The sequence below is a fragment of the Temnothorax americanus genome, unplaced genomic scaffold (assembly GCF_048541705.1).
Source record: "Temnothorax americanus isolate GAGA-0224 unplaced genomic scaffold, ASM4854170v1 Scaffold38, whole genome shotgun sequence".
NCBI lineage: Eukaryota > Metazoa > Arthropoda > Insecta > Hymenoptera > Formicidae > Temnothorax > Temnothorax americanus.
The window spans coordinates 434,699-461,205 of NW_027509526.1; the positions used below are offsets into that span (position 1 = coordinate 434,699).

Genomic DNA, 26,507 nt, shown 5'->3' on the forward strand with positions numbered 1-26,507 from the left:
ATGTATTAAAAATACATTATAAATAATATTAATATATTATATAATTAAGTTATTTGATGTAGCAGCGTCTTTTGCATTAAATAATTTTTATTATTTTTTTTTTAATATACAACAGTTTTTTTCCAAGATTTATTTCTACTTAGTGCCAGTTTCTGATATCATACTTTTTGTAGATAGACAGGCGCATACATTTGGCGCCCTTTTTGTACCGTTTTGTAAAAAAGATAAGTATTTATATAGATCATTTTCTACTGAGTTTCACCTTATAAAGTATAAATCGATGAGCTCTAAAGATATGGAATCTTTATACATTCAGACATATGAAAATTCGTATAATTCTGACGGTGCCGGTTAATGCACGAGAGCACCAAGATCTGCAACGGACATAAATGTACCCGACGAGCCTTTGAATGCTTTTGAGTTGGTCCGCTGATTATATCCTCGGTTGTGTTGGTTTAATCTATCTCCGTTTTATTTGTACATCTTTAGCCGCTGGCCGCTCATAAAGCTTACGTGATCGCGATAAAAGTCAGAGTGTCGTTAGCACGTCTTAGAAGGCATCTGATAATATCCAATACGTGCCGCATTCGTCTTATTAATGAAAACGCGGTCACGTGAATGCGGCAAGCATCCGCGCGCTTATCAGGCACGGAGCGCGCTCGCTAGACAAAAATCTCGCTGGGGACATCCCGTATTCTTTTCCGCTTACTTAAGATTCTGTCGACTAACGCGAGCTCAATCTTACGACAGTCGCCTTCAACATCGATCTCGGCTCATAGGACTTCACTCACGAACTGATCCCCCGCGCACCATCCACATTAATCGCTCGCGTCGCGCGGTCGCTGGCATATATTACGAGGAAAAAGTTCGCGCGGTGCAGTTTTCTTCGTAAACAATTGCCGGTCTGTGTCGCTCGAGACAGTCAGTTACGAAAGTACTATTTGCGTATGCGTTTGCGGCGTTAACCTACGTAAGTGACACACATTATCTTTCTTTCTCTTATCTTCGTTTAAGTTGGGACTAATAATCGTTAATAAGTATTACAAACAGTGAGTTTTAATCAAATATAAAAATGTAAAATTAATTTCCAGTGAGATCAAGTGCAAATGCGCAAATTTTGGCATATGTCTTGATATGCCACAATATGCACTTTTGATGCTTACTTTTTTATAGATGCTATACTGTTTAAAATAGTGTCAAATTATCACGCTCAATGACTCAATTTGAGTCACTTTTAAACATTCCTATAGGTCGCCACTGCTCCTCAATATGTCGTTAATTTAACTAAAACAATGTTAATTTAACTAAACCAATGGAGTTAAAACAATACTCTATTTTATGTTAAAATAATAAACTTCGTCACAAATGGTAGTTAAAAATAACAAAATGTTATCAAGCTCAAAGTATTGATTTAAATTTTATCCTTTAATATTTAACAGCGCGTACGTCTCTCTCTATAAGTTCATTAAATTTACTCTCACAAAGAAAGATAGTACTTACAATTTACGGCATACAAATTCTGCAAAACATTACGAAATACCTACGTTTTTCCTCCGTCGATATTTCAAAGTGATTTATGTTCAAGAACGTCGAAACATTCAAGGAATAATGGTTTACGAACGAATAAGCTCGCGATTTCATCGTAGGCAGTTTCGGGACGGAAATAAAATAATAAAAAGAAGATACGAAAAAATGGACTTACCTTACGTACAAAATAGACCGCGTGGACATGTTGCAGTTTTGGCATTTACCCATCTCCCAGTGGACAGAGGAACTATAGTGTATTTTATTTGTCAACTTCAATCTTCCTTGATAGATTATGATGTAATAGCATTGCATTATAATTGATTTTTTGGTTAAAGCAGATAAATATTAATAGTAGATAAATATTAATAATTGTACAATTTGCTGAAGGTAACTCACACACGCGCACGCATGCACACACATTGTTGGAAAATTTGTGTTAAATGTAACAAAATCACATGTCCCAAACGGTCCACTCAAATTTTTGTGTTAATTTAACATAACATGGATGTGTTAAATGGTAACACCGATAGGGGAGACCGAAACTATTCGTGACACATTTTTATTTCAAATTTTTTTCTTGTTTCGTATAAATGTTTAAAAATTTTTTGTTAGTGCGATGTAATCGTCCATCTCTCTAATTTAAAATAAAAAAAAATATAGGTTTTTCTCTCGCACAAGTCTCGAAATATATCAAGAAATGTATCGCTGTGTCATGTGTCACGAATTGCCCCGGGGTCAGGGTAATTCGTGACAGGCCATGGGGTAATGCGTAACACTTTCTCTGATTGAACAAACTATATGGATTTCTTTCGTTTTTGCATCTTTTATCTACTTTATACTTTGAAAAAGCCTTTATTTGTCAGAATTTACATATTATATGTATAAAAAATTATGAAGAAAAAAGTAACGCCTGTTCCATTAATCGCTCTAATCGCTCACATTCGATTACGAGGAACCACTTCTCGAAAGCGTTCACGGCTTCTGCAAACTGGTTCTTCCTTTGAACGCTTATCCGTGGTTTTTTTGGTTGCCCCAATTGCTCGTGTCACGAAAAATGCCCCGGCGTAGTTTTTCCTCATTCATAATCCGTGACTTACAGATAAGAAAGAATATCATATAATCTACTCATGCATTATGCTTATTGTTAGTGAAATCGAGTGACTGAATACAACTTACCGTTTCGGATCTCTTATTATTTTATTCGGCGAGAAAACAAATTTTCGGGATTTGAAAAATTTTGCTTTGAGCACTTGAAATCAGATTTTCTGTCACTGAGAGAGAAAAATGGTTGACACGCAAATGCCATTCCGTTGGTACATAGAGGACATTAAAAGACATCTGTGATTGATATTACAGGTTTCTAGCGGCAAGCATTTTAAAGTTAGGCCCGCGACAAAATTTCAGCAGTGTTACGAATAGCCCCGGTCTCCCCTACTATGTTAAAATATTTCAACAAAAAGGAAATGTAATTCTGATCGTAAATTGAGGTTAATTATGTGTACAATTAACATAACTTTTATGTTGAAGTTAAGATTGTAAGATAAAATCAACACTTTTTTTCTGTAAATTTTTATTCCCATTTTTGTTATAGAGTAAAATCAACATTCTTTTTCTGTAAATTTTAACACATTTAATAAATACATTCAAATTGTGTTACACACACTTTAACACATATTTTTTAAATTATTTTAAAAATTTTTTATTTTAAATTTGTTAAGTTCAATTAACATAGCAGGCATATGTTAAATCTACACATGTATATGTTGATTATTTTACACAAAAATTTTAACAAGGATCTTTTTTAACAAAACTACAAAAATTTTCCAACAGTGCATATTTCTTATTTTTTTATTTTATATGTTGTGTTCAGAAAAATAACTTGCTTTCGTATATTGTTGAATATGTATTTTGTGACTTTAAATTTTAATTTTATTATAAATATATATTGTAATAATGTAACATATTCTACAGATGTACGTCGATTATATACCTATATAATTTAATATTTTGCAATTTGTTTAAAAAATTATCTTTATTTTTAGAATATACAAATATGTATAATGTTTTTACGTTCTTCTAATTTTCTGTCTTTTCTTGATAATATTTTAAAAGAGAATTAAAAAATCTTAACCAAAACTCTAGTTGCTAATATTTGAAGACCATGGAAATTAGGCAGATTAATAACATATCTATATGAAATTAATATCTAATTTTTTAAACTGGACTGATATTGTGAGAAAAACATTTTAATAATTAAATAAGTTCGGACCAAATGGATCGAAGAAGCAATACATGTGACCTCGTAATCCCGTTTGAATAAACTGCCTATTTTCTGCTTTCAGCACATATGGATTGATTTTTGTTTTTTTTCCGACGCGCATTCAATTTTAAAGGTTGCCTATAGAGCTAACCCGTTTTCTTGTAGTAGCGCCAAAGCTTGTAATCGGCTAGAGGAAAACCCAGCTTTGTAACTCCTTCTTATCATTTACAAGGATTACCCATCCGCGTAAACAGATTTTGCGCATCAGTAGGAGCTTGTATAGGAATTTCAAGGATATTTTCGTCTGTAGTATAATTATGGATGACGAATTTTGTACGTTTGACAATTAATAAATTCCGCATGAGAGCGTTTGATAAAAGTTAAGATACAATCGCAGATAAAAATTTATTACGATATTTTTAAGCAATGCTGTTTCCACAAATTATTAAAGTAGTATTAGTCATCGAAACATGTGTATAGTATACATATTTGTGTATCTTAAATCGTGAACTTTAAATTTAAATACATTAGTACAAATCACGATCATTTTGTATTGAGACATGTCGAAAACAATATCAATTATTATTTGCATTATTAAAGTTTAATTAATATTTATACGTATTTAACGGATGTACTTATGAATATTTATACTATGTTAAACATTTATAGGTACTGTACGTTAAATACTTACAGTAAATACCTACTTATTAAATATTATTGTAGCAGAATTTTAATAACAATATGTATTTAATATCTTTTTGTGTGTTTGCTTATTCAAAATAATTTACAATTTATTCCTTTAAACATTATTCAATATTATTAATTCAATATTATTAATTTCAATTCTAATGAAAAATAAAATAGAGATAAGACAAAAAACACATATCACTTTAGGTATTTACTCGCTAATACGTAGACACACAAAATAATCTTCGAAAATCAGATCTCAATACTAAGAATTGAAATGTGTAAAGATTGTAAAGAGTTACACGAATAAAAATATTATATAACGTATCTTGTATAAATTTGTTGACTTACTTATCGAGTATATAGCAATATATTGCGTTGTAATAGCGCAAAATTGATTCATACTTACAATCAATATTATATAATACTTGATGCCTTAATGATAATGTCTTGAGAAAAATATTTTGTTAGCACAATATCTATTCGTACAATAGTGTTCTACTCACGAGCCATAGGTCAGTAAGCTTCCATCAATTAAAAAAGATTTCCGTTAAAATTTTACCTAATGCGTATGGGATAGAAAAATTAATTATTTAACACATAATATACATAAAAATATAATGTATAAGTTATCTGATCCCTATATAATTCATATAAGTTGCGGAAATGTCAGATAAAAAGATACATCATGGAACAAATTCTCAATCCACCTAAATGATTTGAAACAAATCTTATGCATGTGCTCACACGCACACACGCACACACGTACACACGTTCGCGTATACACACACCCCGAGAAAGAAAGAATAAATAATGGAGAAAAGAACAGAAAATGCATGGATACATATATTTGAAATCGAGCTATATCCGAAGTAGATACCGCATTATACAACATGTCTCACGCTTTATCTGATAGGTAGTGAGCAAAATTTTACACTATAAATATTTTTACATGTTATAAAATGCAGTCTTTAAGTCTCTTTTATGACACCATAATGTGTATCATAAAAACTCTAGAGGAACCTAGGACATAATGCGGAAACACTAAGATTTAAATAAGTTTAAAAAACGTATTAAAAATAAATAAATAAACTTGGTCTTGCACTACAATATTCTTTGAAATATTTATTTACTACAAGAAAAACAGTTTTACTACGAAAGAATAGTTTAAAAGGACCAAATTATTGTTTTATTGAAAGCGTGAGTTTTCTTTACTATGCATTTTATGCGGGACATAATGGGATACCTCACAAAACTTGTTCATTAATGTAAAAACTTCTTAAAAAAGTGATTTATTAGAACACGCAATATATATATAGGAATGTATTATTACACTTTTAATTAATAATAATTGTTTATTAATAACACTTTTCTTATTGCAGTATACATTTTTCTTATTAAAATATAAATTAAAATCGAAATTTGATTTAATAATCTTTGGCATCAATATTGCACAACGTAGGTATTTACTGATAGCGTATGAAAAAAATAGAAGATTTTAAGAACACAAGGCATTATGCCCCATGGACTAATGCCCCGTTGTGCCCCGAAATACATAAGTTTACTTTAGGTAACATAAATTATCACAAATAATAGATATTTACACAGATACTTTACTAAATGGACAAGAAAAGATCATTTAATAACGTAAATGTATTCTGAGTAATAAAAAGTAGAATTTCATCAATGTTTATTTTATGCAAATGTATAAAAAAAACTACAACTTAATCGCGGAGAGCACAGCGAACGTATTAAGAAATTTGTAACATCTTTTAAAAATAATATGAAAACTGATAAAAGCACACGGGGTTAGAGACATTAAAAGGTGGCTCTAAAGTGACATCGTTAGTCAATAATACAACTCACATAAAACTTGATAAAATACATTATGATTTTTCCTACACATTTTATCTAAATAAAAATTATTAATAATGATAATGTTCCCATTGATTTTTATAAGTAGTTTATAAATTTATAATAATTATAAAAGGTCGATTGATCAAGAGACACGGTAGTGTCTCGCGCCAAGTACACGTGGAGCGAGACCGACCGTGACTCTTTTACGCGACGCGACGGGTGGCGAGTATACGAGATGTTGAGATCTCGATAACGAGTGAACGGATCAAGTTCTAAGTAGGTTTGATCGATAGCTTAGGGTCCAATTAGGGGGGGGGGGTTTCCCTTATAATATTCCGCTACGTGCCCTACGAGCGGAGATATTGCGACGCAAAGTCCAAATGTGAAAATTTTTTATTAAGATACTTCCTCCTAACGCCGATATATGATGACGTCATAATCAGAAACGTCACTTTCACTTTTTTTGACGCTGGCGGCGCAGGTATCGCCAGTTTCGATATCGCGCGCGTATTTCGAAATTAGGTCGATAGACTTATCGGTCAGGAGGAAGATTTCTATTTAGGTAAAAATTAGGTATATATATAAATAATATATATTGACGGAAAAGAAGATTCTCTACGCTTGGCAGAAAGTGCCGCTAGGGAATTTTTAAGTCGATTCTTATGAATCAAGCTTGAATTCGATGTTTAGGTATCCCAGGTTGCCGATGACGAGGACCAGATAGTGCGCTTCATAGTTTTCGGTGTCCAGGTGTAATTGTACGTTGAATGCGATGTCTAGGTGTTCCAGGTTGCCGATGACGATGTCTAGATAGAGAGTTCCGTAGTTTTCGGTGTCTACGTGTATTAATACCTTGAATTCGATGTTTAGGTATCCCAGGTTGCCGATGACGAGGTCCACATAGTGCGCTCCGTAGTTTTTGGTGTCTACGTGTATTAATACCTTAATTGATGTCTAGGTGTCCCAGGTTGCTGATGACGAGGTCCAGATATCGCGCTCCGTAGTTTTCGGTGTCTAGGTGTAATAATACCTCGAATTCGATGTTCACGTGTCCCAGGTTGCCGATGACGAGATCCAGATAGTGCGCTTTATAGTTTTCGGTGTCCAGGTGTAATCGCACGTTGAATTCGATGTCTAGGTGTCCCAGGTTGCCGATGACAAGGTCCACATAGTGCGCTCCGTAGTTTTCGGTGTCTACGTGTATTAATACCTTGGATTCGATGTCCACGTATCCCAGGTTGCCGATGACGGGATCCAGATAGTGCGCTTCATAATTTTCGGTGTCCAGGTGTAATCGTACGTTGAATTCGATGTCTAGGTGTCCCAGGTTGCCGATGACGAGGTCCACATAGTGCGCTCCGTAGTTTTCGGTGTCTACGTGTATTAATACCGTGAAATTTATGTCTAGGTGTCCCAGGTTGCTGATGACGAGGTCCAGATAGCGCGCTCTGTAGTTTTCGGTGTCTAGGTGTAATAATACCTTGAATTCGATGTCTACGTGTTCCGGGTTGCCGATGACGAGGTCCACATAGTGCGCTTCATAGTTTTTGGTGTCTAGGTGTATTAATAACTTTAAATCTGAATGGGTGCGTTCAGCCGATACTCCGCTAGCCTATAGCAATCGTGAGCAGTCGCTCGTTTTCGCTCGTTTCCTCTCCTTTTAATCCATTAGGTCAAAAGAGAGGAAACGAGCGAAAACGAGCGACTGCTCACGATTGCTAGGCTAGCGGAGTATCGACTGAACGCACCCAATGTAGGACACGTAGATATCGAATTCGAGGTATTAATACATGTAGACACCGAAAACTACGAAGCGCACTATGTGGACTTCGTCATCGGCAACTTGAAACACGTGGCCATCGAATTCAAGGTATTAATACACCTGGACACCGAAAACTATAGAGCGCACTATGTGGACCTCGTCATCGGCAACCTGGGACACCTAGACATTGAATTCAAGCTTGATTCATGAGAATCGACTTAAAATTTCCTTAGCGGCAGAATTAAAGTTATGTCATGACATAATAAAAATCGCTAAATTAAAATTATGTCTAGACATAATAAAAATTGGACGAAAATTATGTCTAGACATAATAAAAATTGGATGAATTAAAATTATGTCTGACGTAAAAGTAATTATCAAAAATATCGAAACCTGAAGATATCGGTACATATACAGTTGCGAACAACATTCAGTAAGACACGCAAATAAAAACAAATAAAGAATTTTACAGTTAACGACTTATTAACATTAATCATGCTTTATTGCGATTATGTTTTATGTTGAAATTGAAAAATATATACAAGGTTTACAACTAAAAGGGTTACAAATTATTATTTAAAAAAAACTAAGCAAAATATTAAATTGTTGTTTTTTTTTAGAAATAATAGTCCGTAACACTTTTAGCTTCATACCTTGTATTATATACTGTTTATAAAATTATAAGATTTATTGTTTATAAGATTAAGATGCGTAACACTACAAAAAGGCATGATATCGTACAAAATTACCTTTTTAAAAAAAAGGTAAAAAAGAGCGCCAAGTACACGCATAGTAGTGTATATGTATTATGTTGTTACCCTGTTATGTTGTTACCTCGAAAAAAACAAAGTGGTAGTATTATACCTCCAAATAGCTTTATCCTGTACATACTGTTTATAAAATGCGTAATATACTACAAAAAGGCGTGATATACGCTCAAAATTACCTTTTTTAAAAAAAGGAAAAAAAAAGGCGCCAAGTACACGTATAGTAGTGTATATGTTGTTACCTAAAAAAAAAGAAAGTGGTAGTATTATACCTCGAAAAAACCTAAGTAACAAGTGGTAGATCTTTATATCTCGAAAAATTTCGAAAAAATCTAAGCAGTAATGTCTTTATTTCCGAAAAATTATAACCCAAGTGATACACGTCACAAAATTATGTTACCTTATCAAAAAGAAGAGTCGCGCTTCAAGTGATCTATTACCATTACAAAAAAGAAATGATATCTCTTTAAATTAGAGCGCCAATTACAGAGGGAACATGTATATTGCCTCAAAAAATAATTGTTGCACTACTTTGAAAAATCTTTACATTGTGTCAATTAGAAAAGAATGTATGATAACAATTTTATAAGATAAAAATTTTATTTAAATTTAACAAGGAAATACAAGATATTTAAATACAAAGTTTACATGTGTATTTTTTAATGGTCACAAAGAATTACAGAGGTAACAGTACAAAATACAAATATTTTATTAAAATATTTAATCCAACGAAGGAATACAATTTGTATTTAAATATAAAGTTTATATATGTATTTTTCAATAGAATAAAACATTTAATCACAAAGAATTACAGAGGTAAAAGTTCAAAATAAAAATATTTTATTAAAATACATAAATTTTTCTAGTAAAAAAATTTGGCGCTGTTAGACCTCGACATTTTGAATAAATAAGGACAACAATAAATAAAAATAATTCAGAGAAGAATGCGATGGGAGTAATATAATACTGAAGTATAGAATAAGTTTATTTATTTATTTAAAATTTTGAGGTCTAACAGCGCCAAATTTTTTTACAAGAAAAATTTATGTACTATTGACCGTGGTTATTTCTTATTTCACATAATTCTAGATCAAGTACTTCTCCGTAAGCGCTCGTAAAGGTTAGGTGCTTGAGTTTGAGGTGCTGTCATACTGTGGTGCTGTACTGGTTGTACACTTTTCGCGCGGGTGCAGTCGCTGCGACGTTGTCAAATCTCCTTTGTTATTTGAAGCACGCTACGTGAACTGTGATATGCTGGTTTGTTTCAATAGCCAATATCACAAAGTTTTACGCAGTAACCCTTGTTTTTCTCGATATTTCTAAAAAGCTTAGATTAAGATCTATAAGAGCTCCGTTTTTTGAATATCTGGTAGATCGCCTTTATATAATTAATATCTCGTTTCCTGTCTCCAGGAACTCCTCTGCCATGAGAGCTCACGTTAAAAACTGTGATTTCAAAATTTATTTTTGCAAATTTTTACACGATAACCGATGCTAAAATTTTTTGAGCACTAATTTTCTTGCATCTCAATTTATACGTCCATGAAATTTTTTCCTATTTTTAGATACATCCATTATCTGTAGAACCTCCTTAAGTTGCTACCCCACGACTGCTCCACTTTGTAAGTTAATCTCTCCGATCTTCTATCAATACCTAATTAGTCTTACGACTCTAAATTTTTACATTAGTATTCGATATGATAATTATGTCTTATTAATCGCGAACCACATGGTAGCAGAAGTCCGTGGATCATAAGCAATGCTCTGCTACCATGCAATGTAGTTCGGGACGGATAACGAGACACAATTATTATATTGCTAATGAATAATATAATAATTGTATCTCGTTAGTCCGTCCTAAACTACAGGTTATGGGCCCTGTATAACGTCCGGATATCGATAAAAATGCGAATTTCTTAAAAAGTAAGAAGAATAATCTGTCGTGATCAAACGATACATTGTTCACAAAGAACGTGTTAATCTAATAAAGGAAGGCTGTATCATAGCACAATCAAACGTGAGTATCGGTTTACCGCCGATAGAAAAATTGCTCGGTAAAGAGAACTATAGTACGTGGTAGTTCGTCATGAAGACGTACCTCGAACACGAGGATTTATGGGGATGCGTCACAGGATCGATTGCCGATGAGGCAAAAGTCAGGTGTACGAGAGCAAAGATCATACTATCTGTTGATATGTCTATTTACATGCATGTCCAAGACACAGTAAACGCTAAAAAGGCTTGGGATAAACTAAGATAAATTTATGAGGATTTGGGACTGTCAAGAAAGGTAGGCTTACTACACGCGCTAGTAACTACACGATTGGAAAATTACGCGTCCGTAGTGGAATATATGTCACGAAAATCATATCAACGTCGCACAAGCTGAACGGGATGTGTTTTGAGATCAAAGATGAGTGGGTACCCAAATAGCAGAGTGACGTCAAATAACGTATTAATAACGTCTTAATAACGTCTCTAATGTCGATAAAACGTTAAGACGTCTTTAGACCTCATACTGCTACTTGGTTAGATACACTACTCCTTGCGAGTTTGCCAGATGAATATAAGCCTATGATTATGGGCATTGAAAACCCAAATACGCCTATCACCGAAAATAAAATTATTTCAAGAAGTAAAGGACGATGTTTGTCGCACATCGGCTGCAGGTGGCACAGCACTGCAAGTAAAACCTTAGAACAAGACAAGTACTTCAAAGGACCAAGATGTTATAAGTACAATAAATATAGTCACTTCGCGAAAAACTCTCGCAGCAAAGGCAAACAAAGCGGCACATTAAGAATCTAAGTCATCGAAGAAAGAGACGGACTCTACTTTCTTTACAGCGCTCTTATCGCAGGTAATCAAATTTTACGGATTGATATATCGACTCCGGTACATGACATCCACACACATATGTTTAAAGATCCGTGTAATATGTTTTCCAAAACTCCGTTTAATTCTCAAATTATTGTGGCCAACAATGAGAGAATGTCAGTAGAAGCGATGGGCACAAGTTAATAACGTTCTCGCCAGCAATACGAAGAGGAATGTAAAAATAACGGAGTTTCTCTATGTTCCTAAACTAACCTCGAATCTGCTTTCAGTCAGTAAAATTGTAAAAAAAGGACTCTCGGTAACATTCAACAAACAAGGGTGTCAAATAAGAGATGCTACTAGGCAACTGGTCGCAACGGCAACGTTATCCTACGGGATGTAATGTATAAACTAGATCAACCGTTGGCAAAAGTTAAACTAGCATCAACTGTACAATACGCCGACCTATAGCACAAAAGATTAGGCCACTTGCATTCCAAAGCAATGGATTCACTACGTAAAAGGTCTAGTCAGAGGATTAAAGTATAAAGAAGAAATCAGTAAGGCCTTGCGTAACTTGCCTATAGAAGAAGAGCAGGCAAAACTTCTTTTTGGGAATTCAGGTAATTGAGCTAAAAGTATCTTGGAGCTAGTTTATTCGGATCTATGTGCTCCGATAGAGACGGCATCGATTGGAGGAGCGTAATATTTCTTGACGCCGATTGACGATTATTCGAAACAAATTTTCCTTTATACGCTAAAAAACAAAAATCAGTTTCCAGAGATATTCTGAAATTTCAAGAAGCTCGTAGAAAAGTAAACGGAAAGTAATATTCGAACTTTGCGGACCGACAATGGCAAGGAATACATAAATGATAACTTGATGAGTTTCCTGAAAGAAAAAGGAGTCAGACATCAGACGACGGTACCCCGCACCCCCGAACAAAATAGTGTGGCGGAACGCTATAATCGGACCATTGTCGAAAAAGCTCGGTGCCGACTTTTTAAAATCAATCTAAAAAATTCTGGAAAGAAACGGTTTTAACGGCTATATCTTCTTAATAGATTACTTATAAAGGCGCTATAATCCAACATGACCCCGGAGGAATCATCATGGAGTAGAAAGAAACCAGATCTCCGCCATCTGAGAATAGCAAAGCTCATGTCCACATTTCGAAGGCTTTGAGACAAAAATGCGGACAAAAAAAATATCAAGTTCTTGTAGGCTACTGCAAAGATAGCAAAATTATTGTTTGTATAAATCTTATACACCTCAGAAAATTATTCAAAAAGAAACACGTTATTTTCGCTGAGGAGCAGCTGCGTCATGATCCAGTTCACAAAAAGGTTGATAGTTCCGGAAATTTACAGGAGCGAGAGTCAAAGTTTCTTCCAGTTATGGAAACTCCGGACGAAGATGAAGCAGAAACTGGACCGGTAAATGAATCACAGGATTTACGATTGAAAGTGAAAGCGCAGAAACAGTTTTCCGCGCATTACAGTCATTCGCGGAAAACGACGAGGAGGAAGATGATGGAATCCCACCGCAGCAATCACAAATACCAAAAAGATCTTCAAAGGAAAAAAAAGAATGGATGACTTCTTTACTTACTAATAGTTATTAATAATAAGTTGAAGAGTTTCTTGGGACAGATCCATTGTCAATTGAGGAAGCCTTGATTACCAAAATTGCGGTCACATGAAGAAAATCACATATAGGAAGCGGCAGTTCTTCCTCTGAATAAGAAAGCCAAATGGATCTTTAAGAGTAAAAGAAACTCATCTCTTTCAATAGTGACGTCGTGCGATATAAGACGCGTTTGATTGTGAAAGGATGCGCACAGAAGAAAGAATTAGAATACGAAGAAACCTACGCATAATGGTAATAATAAGATACAACTCTCTCAGGCACCTTTTCTGACTCGCTGCAAGGTACAATTTGGGCATTTATCACTTATTGTTAGATGTTAACTGCATTTCTTTAGGGAGACCTAGACGAAGAAATATAATTAAAATCCTAGTAATAGATCAAGACAGTAAGATATTTGTCTGTTGAAAAATTTTTGTAGTTTTGTTAAACAAGGTCCTTGTTAAAATTTTTATGTAAAATATAATCAACACATACATGTGTAGATTTAACATATGCCTGCTATGTTAATTAAACTTAACAAATTTAAAATGTAAAATTATTAAAATAATTTAAAAAATATATATATATGGGGCATTCTCCGTGAAATCAGACACCCCCTCTGTCCAAAAATTGGAGTCACCTAAAAAGTTCTTTCGGGGCTCATTTTATAGCTACACATATGTAGTTTTAGTAGAGCTGCGGCCTTTTGAAAAATCAACATGGCGGACCCCAATATGGTGGCCGAAGTCTGCGGGTAACGAGGTACGACAGATGAAATCGTTACTTGGAAGTTATAGACTGTCATAGAAAAATGTGTTAATGTGTTTATTTAGTAGTTAGCATTGAATCCATGGAAAAAATAAATTTTTAGTTTGTCCAAAACCAATATGGCGGCCAAATTATCCGTGAAATGCTAAAAAATAACTATTTCGTTCTTTAAAACGTACAAACTGCGTTCAATTTTCATGAAAATTTATATCATGATACATTTTAAGATATTGATCATAAATTAACAATTGGGACGTCGTATTTGAATATAACGAAACCCAATATGGCGGCTGTATATTCCAAAAATGTTAAAAACGAATGACGTCGATATTCAAATCATACAAACTCTTTCCAATTACACATTTTGTTGCTTGCGATTTGTTAAGTGTTCCTAGGTAATTGTGAGGTGCAGAATCCAAGTATACCGTCAGATTTGTGGTCTATCAGATCTAGTTTACGAGATACGGCATATATGCCTTAGTATCTGAATAAGTCCATAAACCGATAAAAAATCATCTCATTTGTTAACTTAAGTACATTTCTGGTTACACTGGTCGACAAAATATGAACTTTTTCTCTATTTTGACATTGAATAAGTAAGTGAAGGCAAGACAGGTAGTTTTTCGAACCAGTGAAGTCAAGAGAGAGAGACTGTCCAGCCAGTGAGGCAGGAGAGGCAGATTGTCCGGCCAGTGAAGGCAGGAGAGACAGACTGTCCGGCCAGTGAAGGCAGGAGAGACAGATTGTCCGGCCAGTGAAGGCAGGAGAAATAGATTGTCCGGCCAGTGAAGGCAGGAGAAACAGATTGTCCGGCCAGTGAAGGCGAGAGAGACAGACTGTCCAGCCAGTGAAGGCAGGAGAGACAGATTGTCCGGCCAGTGAAGGCAGGAGAGACAGACTGTCCGGCCAGTGAAGGCAAGAGAGACAGATTGTCCGGCCAGTGAAGGCAGGAGAAATAGATTGTCCGGCCAGTGAAGGCAGGAGAAACAGATTGTCCGGCCAGTGAAGGCAAGAGAGACAGACTGTCCAGCCAGTGAAGGCAGGAGAGACAGACTGTCCGGCCAGTGAAGGCAGGAGAGACAGATTGTCCGGCCAGTGAAGGCAGGAGAAATAGATTGTCCGGCCAGTGAAGGCAGGAGAGACAGATTGTCCGGCCAGTGAAGGCAGGAGAGACAGACTGTCCGGCCAGTGAAGGCAGGAGAGACAGATTGTCCGACCAGTGAAGGCAGGAGAGACAGATTGTTCGGCCAGTGAAGGCAGGAGAAATAGATTGTCCGGCCAGTGAAGGCAGGAGAAACAGATTGTCCGGCCAGTGAAGGCAAGAGAGACAGATTGAATATCGACGTCATTATTTTTTAACATTTTTCGAATATACAGCCGCCATATTGGGTTTCGTTATATTCAAATACGACATCCCAATTGTTAATTTATGATCAACATCTTAAAATGTATTATGATATAAATTTTCATGAAAATTGAACGCAGTTTGTACGTTTTAAAGAACGAAATAGTTATTTTTTAGCATTTCACGGATAATTTGGCCGCCATATTGGTTTTGGACAAACTAAAAATTTATTTTTTCCATGGATTCAATGCTAACTACTAAATAAACACATTAACACATTTTTCTATGACAGTCTATAACTTCCAAGTAACCATTTCATCTGTCGTACCTCGTTACCCGCAGACTTCGGCCACCATATTGGGGTCCGCCATGTTGATTTTTCAAAAGGCCGCAGCTCTACTAAAACTACATATGTGTAGCTATAAAATGAGCCCCGAAAAAATTTTTTAGGTGACTCCAATTTTTGGACAGAGGGGGTGTCTGATTTCACGGAGAATGCCCCATATATATATATTAAGGTAACACAATTTAAATGTATTTATTAAATGTGTTAAAATTTACTGAAAAAGCATGTTGATTTTACTCTATAACAGAAGTGAGAATAAAAATTTACAGAAAAAAAGTGTTGATTTTATCTTACAATCTTAACTTCAACATAAAAATTATGTTAATTGTACATATAATGAACCTCAAATTACGATCATAATTACATTTCCTTTCTGTTGAAATATTTTAACATAGTATCAGTGTTACCATTTAACACATCCATATTATGTTAAATTAACATAAAAATTTGAGTGGACCGTGATTTGGGACATGTGATTTATGTTATATTTAACACAAATTTTCCAACAGTGTATAAGGCTGCGGTCCATTTGACGCTACAAATGCTTCGAAGCATTCCTCTTCTTTTTTCTTTCAATGAAGAAAGAAGGAGAAGAAGAACGCTCCAAAACATTTCTAGCATCAAGTGGATCGCAGCCTTAGGTTAAAGAAAGTAGTTTACTGATTAAAATAAGGAAGTCGCTGTTGAAACAAGAAAGTTGATAATAAGGCGCTGACAAGTCTAATGGCAACAATTTTTTATCGTATCGTGACCGGACCGTGACTTAACCGGTTAATGAGAATCAACCTTTAATTTAAAATAAAAAATCAATGGCGGACTCGTGTGTATATCAAAGAAATCAAATTGAAAACTTTTTAATCGTCGTGATATATGTAGATAATGTGCTGATTCTTAGCAATAATCAAAAGCAAAAACGCTTTATTAAGGAGAAGCTCAAAGAAAAATTCAAGTTGAAGAACTTAAGCAAAGTTAAATATAATTGTCTAGAGATACGAATAAAGCGAGATCGTCAACGAAGCCAAGTATATGACATTAACTTCGGAATCCCAAAAGCATTATGGCTATAAAGGTTAGTACGAGAAGTCTGTCCTAATCCTGAGAAAGGTGCTATCCAAGCTTCTTTGTGATAATAAAGAGGCAATCAATTTCTTAATGACCAGTGGATACAAGCCTCGCACTAAGCATATAGATACCAAGCATCACATCATCCGTGAGAAAATTGAGGCTGAGAAAATAAGGGTCAACCACGGATCCGCGCACCCACGGATCTGTTGCTGGCTGACATAATGACGAAAGCATTGGCGCAACCACTACATCGTCAGCTTATAAGCAGCTTTGGGATACGTTCCTCAATTGATGCGAATTCTAGTGGAGATGATGGAATTTAGAATTCACACCGTTTGAGTTTGCTGCCTTATTGCTTAGGGACAATATTCTAGGGTTCTACATCTTCCAATTGGCTATTTCTTTTTATCATTTTTAACTTCTTAAAGTTGCATTTTTTTATTAAACTTTCTGTTTTGTTCAGTTATATCTGTATTGTTCTCTGCGTTATACCGAATAAAAAGTATCATTCATTGACGTTCGATGTAATAATTGTGTCTCATTAATCCGCTCCAAACCACAGGAAGCGTGTGTATTAGGTAATAGCATAATTAACTAATGCACTAAAGTGGAGATGCATTATAATGTTGTTAACAGACATGACATTTATAGGCAAATATTACATTATATATATATATATATATATATATATATATTTACATTTATGTAAATGTATATATATATATATATATATATATATATAAAATGTAATATTAGCCTATAAATGTCATGTCTGTTAACAGCAAAAACATTATAAATATTTTACATTTATATATATATATATATATATATATATATATATAAATGTAAAATATTTATAATAAATTTTGTATTGATTTAGTGTTTCTACAAATATATTTTAATATGCGCTATCATGTTTTATGACTCGTTAGAAGTTAGATATATTATAAAAATTTATTAATTTTAATTTAAATATTAATTAAATAACAAAACATGTATTTATAACTTATATACTATACGTTTTACAAATAAAACAAAAAATAATTGTCATATTTATTTTTAATAATTAAATAATATGGTTGTGGTTAAAAATATATTAATAAATAAATAAAGGTACAATAGTTAAATATGTATTTGTATCAATATCGATTATATAACTATTTAATTTGGATTAATAATTTGCTTATCTGATCCATGTTATCACATTGAAATAGAACATGAAAAATCAGAAATATAATTCTAGACGGTATAAATCCCTTTGACCGACTATTGATTATAATACCAATAATAAATCGGTGTATATTACAGAACAATGGCGGATAAAAACAATGGCAAATTCCAACTCCAATCGACAGGATCTAAACCAGGATTACCGCGTATCAATTCTACTGAAAGAATCGTAAGTTCCGGGAATAAGGGGCCGGATTGCACTGCTCAACGCATATTTGTCTCTGCATTGGACACGATTAACCATATATTGATTGCATTGGTGACGGTATACCTTGTGTATCACGCAGCGAAGGAATATTCCGTAACAAATGTACACGTAATCCTCTGCACTATCGGTGTAAGTATTCCACGTTCGTTTTCCTTTCTCGTTTATTTTAAAATATCGTAACTCATAAATTAATATACAAATTAATTAGTAATTAGTAAAACTATGTTACGCTGCATATAGTAGTATAGGCGACCCAATACTCTCACAGGCCCTAGTAATCAAAAGCGTCAAGGCAAACTTTGTAGCGTTTTTTTTTGCTGGAATTTTCTACGAGTATTATTTGGATTAATTAAAATACTTTTGTAGATGAACATAGAATATAGCTTCATAAAAAAAATTTTCTAGATAGAAAGATATGATTGAAAATTGACAATAGCTACATATACAGCAATCTTATATTTATTGTTATTATGTACAAAATTGAAATGTCTGCTTATTGTACAAATTTAATAACAAAATAACTTTTATTTAAATTATATGTGAAACAGAGAGGATTTATAAAAGTATATTTTTCTCATATTACAAGTAATATTATTCTATTCGAAAGTTTTGAAATTATAAAATTTTGTATTCTTTAATTTGTGTTGTTTTGTTTATGGTATATGTAAGTACCCAGATATACACAGATATGGTATATTTTTAGAAATATATTAAATTTTGCTTTAGCCTTGAGCCATAAATCAATCACAATAATTAATTTTAATTTAATTATTTAGTAATCTATATCAAAACATCTATTAACGTTTAATTTAATAAAAAATGTACTTTGTCCATGCTTGTTCTTTTTTACAATATATCGCTTGTTTTCTAATTTTACATGTTATATGATGTAATATATGATATAAAAAATAGCCTATGTACATACATATAAACAAGTAGAAACTTGCACATTGTTTCCTCGTAGTTTTTAATTGTGCAAGTAGAAACTTGCACATTGCTTCCTCATAGTTCCTAAGTGTGCAAGTTTTTATTTTATTCGAGGTATAATTATCGGTATTTATTTGTTTTGGCTTCCTCATAGAGGAAGCTTTGTTAGCAAAGGTTCTGATTTCACACTTAACTCTTTTGGGGACTGCGTAAATAATTATATACATTCACTAAAAAATACTAAAAATACTTGTCCACTTAAAAACTAAAACAATACTTTATCGATAAAAAAAATCAGCCCGATATTATAAATATTTGAGATAGCGATTTATTTTTAATTCTATTATATTTTCCAGTCTTTTTTCTACCCCTATTTCATATATAATTGGTTAAAATTTGGTTGATCAGATCAAGTTTTATAAAGCTTCTATGTATGTACAAATTCTTCGAAATTTCAAATGTGTGTAATACGAGATCTGATCAATCAAATTTTAATGAATTATATATGAAATATAGGGGTAGAAAAAAAAACTGGAAAATATAATAAAATTAAAAATAAATCGCTATCTCAAATATTGAGAAAGCGGCAGCGTAAAACACATTTTTCAAAAAAAGGAAAATCTGCATAAAATCTATACCGGTAGACCGATTTCAATAAAATTTGAGGAGGACATACTTTCTATAATACTCTATTTGTGTGCAAAAATTCAAACTGGTATCTAAAAAATTGTAGAAGTAGATGCGTGTACAAAAATCCGTACACACACACACACACACACACATACATACATACTTCCGGACATTTTTTACTAATATGATTTTTCGATATTTTAGAACATTCTAAACCTATTTCCATCAAAATCTCGAAAAAAAATTTTTTCACCATTACAAAGCTTCCTCTATGAGGAAGCAAAAATAATGACAAAATAATGATGTTCGATCATAAACATTTTATAAAAATAATAGCTTTCACTATAATTTTCTTATGGTTTTCTCTACAATTTGAATGTTTTCTTTTATTATGTAATTTACCAATATAAATACGCACAATGCTGCTAAAAAAAACTCATTGTGTGGATTATATTTTTCCTTAAACTATAGTCGTATCAGTTATACAATTCTATCTTATCAAATTAACTTTATTTATAAATGTGTGTACAAATGTATCGAACTACTTTTTTATAAGAGCAACAAAACATTAATCTGAATTAATCGACATTGACAAAGTTTTACAATATTTTATACTCTACAAATATATTTGTATATTTAAAAAATGCTGAATAGGGGAGACCGGGGCGAAGCCGTTACTATTTTTTCGGTGCCAATTTTTAACAACGAGACAAATAATTGTAGTAAAAAATGGTATACCATTGTAAAAAGTGAACTTTTGGCTACAAAATTTATACGGATATTTTTGGTCTACGTCGCTTTGTTCAAATGGTATAGAGTGAAAACAACAAAATTGCAAAAATTGAAATGTTGAGGGGATCCTAAAGTGAAAGCTGAAGTCAAAATTTCTAATCCTGTTTTCTATGTCATATATCTATATCTGTCCTTGTCTAACGAGAGGCATATTTGTCCTTGCTTCGATTGCTGCGCCATCTCTCGCTACACGCAATGTCAACCTGAATGTGCTTTTGCACATATAAAAGTTTATTTAAACTAATCTTTTTTTCTAGGCTTTCAATCTTAGATCCAATTGCACGATATTGTTCTTAAATGTTGTCCCTAGGTCATGCCGGTCTAATTTTGTGGATATTTATTGTGGAATTTTTGTACAAAGCAAATATTGTCGTCACGTATACCAAAAAATATATAACAAAAATACTAATTTTTTCTCGTTTTTGATACAAATTCCATGACCTAAATTTTGATGCATACTTTAATTCTAGACAAGAATTTTGCATTTCTATAAAGCCAATTAAAAGATTAGTGCTAAGAAAAAAAGCCGGTATTACAGACGGTTTTCCTTAAAATTGCCGGGGCGGAGTCGTCACTCCATATTCTCGGACTAAATTTTAAATGAAAATTCATAATTCCAATCATTAAAAATAATAGGATACATTTTATTAATTATTTTTTAGTAGAAAAATGGAAACATTAATTAAAAACACGATGACGGAAAATAATTACAAGAAAAGCACACACTTATGTGCCCTACGCTCGCACGTTTTTTGTCAGCTCTATTCTGTCATCTCTGAGCACACGCAGTTATACATATTATCCAAGTCCTCGCCGGAATCCGATCACTGCTGCTTCTTTGACTTTGATTTTTGCTGGAAGCCTATATAATATGGCTTGGTGACGACTTTGCTCCCGACCCAAGTTTCAAGTTTGGTCGTTCATAAAATATTAGAAATCAATGAAAATAAAAGAACTTCACTAGATTCGTGTTCAGCATGCATTACTTACTCTTTAGAATCACTTACTTTGGGATTCGGAGACACAATAATATTTAAGATATTACAAATTTTTGACGCGCAAAAAATTTAACTTTTGACCTCCGAAAACCCGTTTGCCTTGATAAGAATCACAACATGGCACATGACCTCACTAAACTCTGTTGGTCACGTGGGCACCATAAGCCGCGTTTACAGTATTAATGGCGAGTTTACACAACATACAAATTTCGAGATAATTGCAATGACGACTCCGCTCCGGTGACGATTTCGTCCCGGTCTCCTCTATTATTTGTTTCTTTGTGAATTATAATACGAAATACATAATTACAGTACAAAATTTTAGTAATTTTTTTGAAACATGCTTTAAAAATTTACTTCTCAATTTTACTAGAAACGTTTGCATTAAAGTAGAAAATATAATTTATAAAAATTGTTCAATCGTATATAATCAGATTAAATTGAAAGTGACAAGAAATACACTCATATTTATTTCTTTGTTACTACGTACAATGTAGCAAGATATTACATTAAAACAGATGTCATAATTAAGTTTTGGTAAAGCCCAAAACTCAAATTAGACTATTTGCCCCTTCGCGTTGCGATCACGTATCGAACGACAACTGGGTCTCCTCCCTTTGGGAAAGTTTAGACCAAGTAAGATAGCCAAAGAACTTCTAACTACTTAGCCAATCGACTACCCAAACTTCTCCCCACGAATCGTTCACGAATCGATCTCATATCCTTTCAGTACGTCCTGTTGATGTCGGAGGCCATTGTCGTCCTGGCGAGTGACAACGTGCTGACCTCTTCTTTGTCGCGTCGCGCCAACAAACATTTTCACTGGATTTTACAAGCCATCGGACTTATTCTGAATTTGGTCGGCATGGGCGTGATGTACAACGTCAAATTGGTACACTTTGTCTCAATCCACGGTATTACGGGTCTTGCATCACTGGTCATCGTCTGCGTGATGACTGTCTTCGGATATCCAGTATGGATCGCGTGGAAACTTCGCAAGTACATGCGTCCGGTAACCACGAAGTTCTTTCACAATTTTCTGGGCATCGCTGGCTTTGTCATCGGTATGGTCTCGCAATGTTACGGCTACGAAAAATCCTGGGTATACCGTGCAACGGAACTGAAGTACGCCGACGATACTCTACTTGTTCTCACAGTACTGATCACGATATTATCGTTAAGAGGCGCGCTCGTCTCTCTCTATAGGCAAGCCATCGATTGCCTAAAACCAGTTTACTCCTCTACTTGATACATAAGAATGTTGGCCAGAATCTTTTTCTAAGAAATTATATAGCGCGTAATTTATTTTTGTTATTTACTTCTAGTTAAAATAATATAAAAAATTACTAACTTGTCACAAAAAAACAACATTTTGTTATGCAATTTTTTGATAAAATATGTATATAATCTCACATATGCTAATTATATAAGAATGCTAGTTAAATAAACATTAGTACATATAATATATTAAAAAAAAATCTGTATTAGATATTATATATATAGATAGAACACATGATATTTAAAATAATACTTTAAAATATCACCTTAAATCTGGAGATTTGGGAGTACAAAAAGTATTTCAAAAGTTATATATATGTAAAAACATTTATATATTAATAAAGATCTGAATTTTGGACAAAACTTTAATATATATGTATGTAAAATAATGAAATCTTAAAAGCATATCTCTTTAGAAATAAATATTCTTATATTTAACTCTCTACATCTAGGTTATTTATAAAATGGATCGCGATATTGCATTGCGCTTTTCCAATTGGTTTTTTTATTACAACAAATTATTTTAGTAACTGAATAAATATGTTTTTTTACGAAAAACTCACAGATGCATCAATAATAGTTTTATAGTAATATTGTAATCTGAGAAATTCGTACACATGTAGTGATTGATATATTGATGCGATTTAAAGCTGTGAGAGTTTATTACAACCAGCTAGAAATGATTAGTCGAATCGAAGTTGATTTGATGTGTATGCGTTGGTGAATGATGGATGTCGAATATCTACTGGTTGATATTTGTTATCTTCGACCTTTCATAGTTATTTGGGTAATTATGCAGTATAAGGGACCACATTCTGATGACCTTGACCTTGATATATGTTGTCAAAGTCACCCTTTTGAATGACCTTCAAAAGGTTTTAGCTCTCGGTCATTATTCGTTAAAAAGTTATTAACAAAAAAAAGTTTGAAAAATATAGCAATTATTTTGAGTATTGGAAGACCAATATGTATGTGGAAATAGGGTAAGTATGAACGAAGGAAAGTCATGTAATACAGTGAATCGTTGATAAATAAAATAGTAAATAGAATAAATAGAATAGTCTTTTTTTTTTAAGCGGAGAATAGTTGGTATAGAGAAGTATATTTATGATTTTATGTTATAAAAAAGTATAAATACGAAGTATTCTCTACTTTAACCAAAAACACAAACATTCAGTTTTAAAACTTTTAAATTGGATTAAAGTCTAGATCCATGCAACATTTCTTTAAAATAAACACTGTAACTGTATACATGACTTCGTCAAAGTCGTCCGAATTCCTACAAAATATGAAAACATAATAATATTTATTTGATATAATTATCAATTAAAATTAAAAAAATTACCTCGTGATTTAAGTAACAGAATATATCTTTAACATTGCGCTTCCTCTCATTTGTATATTCATTTTTTAAGGTAAAAGCTAAAATGTCATGCAAAAATTCCTTGGAAATTGCATTTACATATGCAATATTTACAATAACCATTCTATTGTGATCCTTGAAATTTTTATTCCAAAACATTTTTCGTATGAATTTGGGCCATGTATTCGCATTGCCGAACGACATCTTGAACCGCAAACCAAAGATTATTATTTATTTGTTTAACTGAATACATTATTATACAAATTACTGTTTTAACACTCTGGCTACAGGACACACTGGCTACGCGTAGTGATACTGACAAGGGAACGGTCGGAAGTGTCCCTCACCGATTTGGATGCGCTTTGGATATGTTGTTGAGCATAAAAAAAAACAGATTTGTATTTTTTTGTTGCTTATCTCGACGTTTAGGGATTTAAAAAACCCTTAAAAAATAACGACCGATTTGGATGCGATTTGGATATGTTGTCGAGGATCAAAAAACATTAGACGCGGGTTTTTTTTGCTGCTTATCTCGACATTTAGGGGTTGAAACAACCCCTAAAAAATAATAGATTTTATAGTTTTTAACAAATATCTTCAAAAATATAAGGCGTATAAAAAAAAGTATGGTACAAAAGGTTTATGGTTTTTTGTGCTTTTTACAATGGCGTAATCAGATTTTTCAAATTTGTCACATTTTTTTAATTTAACCCCATCCCCACCTATTATTTTTGCCAAATATAAGAATTTTTCCAACGCAAATTTAAGAGCGTCAAATGCCAAATACATCCATGAGTATTTTTATTATGATACCATTATTAGATTTTTGGCAAAACGAGATGATATGTGGTATAGGCGTCGCGCTGTAGGTAGGTGTTGCGTTATTTTTGTTCAGTTGCGCCGTACGCTTAAAAATTTCCATTTCAACTCCGGGATGACCAAAAGCGCTGATGTAAAGGCCAGCGCAAAGCACTGACAACGAGAGGTTAACGCTATTTCGAGAGTCCTAGACTAGCAACGGAATGTCGACTCCGACATTATAAATACTGCCGAATTGTATAAGATCGGGCGGGCAGTCGCAAATCATAATCTGAACAAACACGTGCGTCACATTAACCGCTACAATAATATACTATCCCGGTTACGGCACAACAAAATCAACAACCAAATTTACGCATTTGAATATCATTTGCTTGTGTCATAATTCCGAAAAACAAGCATTTCAGATCATAAGTCTGAAGTGTAAAGAACTGTGTTGTACGCTGTCGTTTTGTGAACATGTAAGTTCATTTTTATTGTTGTATTAGGCTGTATTAGGCAGTAAGTGTCAACAACAGTAGGAAAGGTAAAATCAAGAATAACTTATGCTTAGTAAAGAATGTAATATAAAAGTATATAATCTATATACGGTGTCAGAAAATTACATTTTATTTATTAAATTTTTTTGTTAATAACTTTTTAACAAACAATGACCGAGGGGTAAAACCTTCTAAAGGTCACTCAGAAGGGTGACCTTGACAACATATGTCAAGGTCAAGGTCATCAGAGAGTGGTCCCCTATACCGCATAATTACCGTTATTTGTTATTTTTATGTTTATTGCGCAATTATGAATATTTCTATAAGATTTTTATTGTCTTTCGGTCAATTCTATATCAAATTGATACAAAATCGAAAAGCATAGTATATACGTTAATTATATACTGAGTATTTGTGCGATATAAAATTCGCGCGGGGAGGACAAAAGAAGCCAAAAAACAATAGAAATCTAATAGAAATATTCACAATTGCTTAATTAACATAAAAACAATTATGATTAGGTCACAAACGGCACAAATTCTTATTATTGTAACGGCCTGACTTTATCGAACGCGGACTAGCTTGCTGGATCGGGAGTTCGATGAAAGGCCCAGAGACAGTAATCAATTTATAGTACACACGTTTTAGTTATTTTATTTAGCTCAGAATCCGGGGTTACACGTTGATCATAAGGGAACGCGATATATTACAAGCGGTAGTGCGGATGCACTCGGGCGGTATACTGAACGCGGTTTTTACAGGAATAGCGCAACGCGGTATATTACGAACGGTAGTGCATGTGCACTCGGGAGGTATACTGAACGCGGAGTTTTACAGAAATAGCGCAACGCGGTATATTACAAACGGTAGTGCATGGGCACTCGGGCGGTATACTGAACGCGGTCTTTTACAGAAATAGCGCAACGCGGTAAATTACAAACGGTAGTGCATG

The 26,507-nt window shown here is 33.5% G+C and overlaps 2 protein-coding genes across 3 annotated transcripts in view; both read left to right on the forward strand.

Moving 5' to 3' along the window:
* LOC143902167 (E3 ubiquitin-protein ligase rnf146-like) overlaps nt 1-26,507 on the forward strand; it is a 250,938-nt gene that overhangs the window by 113,038 nt on the left and 111,393 nt on the right. The window lies entirely within an intron of this gene.
* Nucleotides 802-23,201, forward strand: LOC143902069 (transmembrane reductase CYB561D2). 2 transcript variants are annotated; one of them, XM_077414772.1, is made up of 4 exons: nt 802-970; nt 10,426-10,482; nt 18,140-18,398; nt 22,347-23,201. In XM_077414772.1, the coding sequence occupies exons 3-4, from the start codon at nt 18,144-18,146 to the stop codon at nt 22,863-22,865; spliced, it is 774 nt and encodes a 257-aa protein (XP_077270898.1). In that variant the 5' UTR covers nt 802-970; nt 10,426-10,482; nt 18,140-18,143; the 3' UTR covers nt 22,866-23,201. The 2 variants fall into 2 exon arrangements, with proteins under 2 accessions (XP_077270898.1, XP_077270897.1); XM_077414771.1 differs by lacking the exon at nt 10,426-10,482 and having other exon boundaries at nt 812-970; nt 22,347-23,200.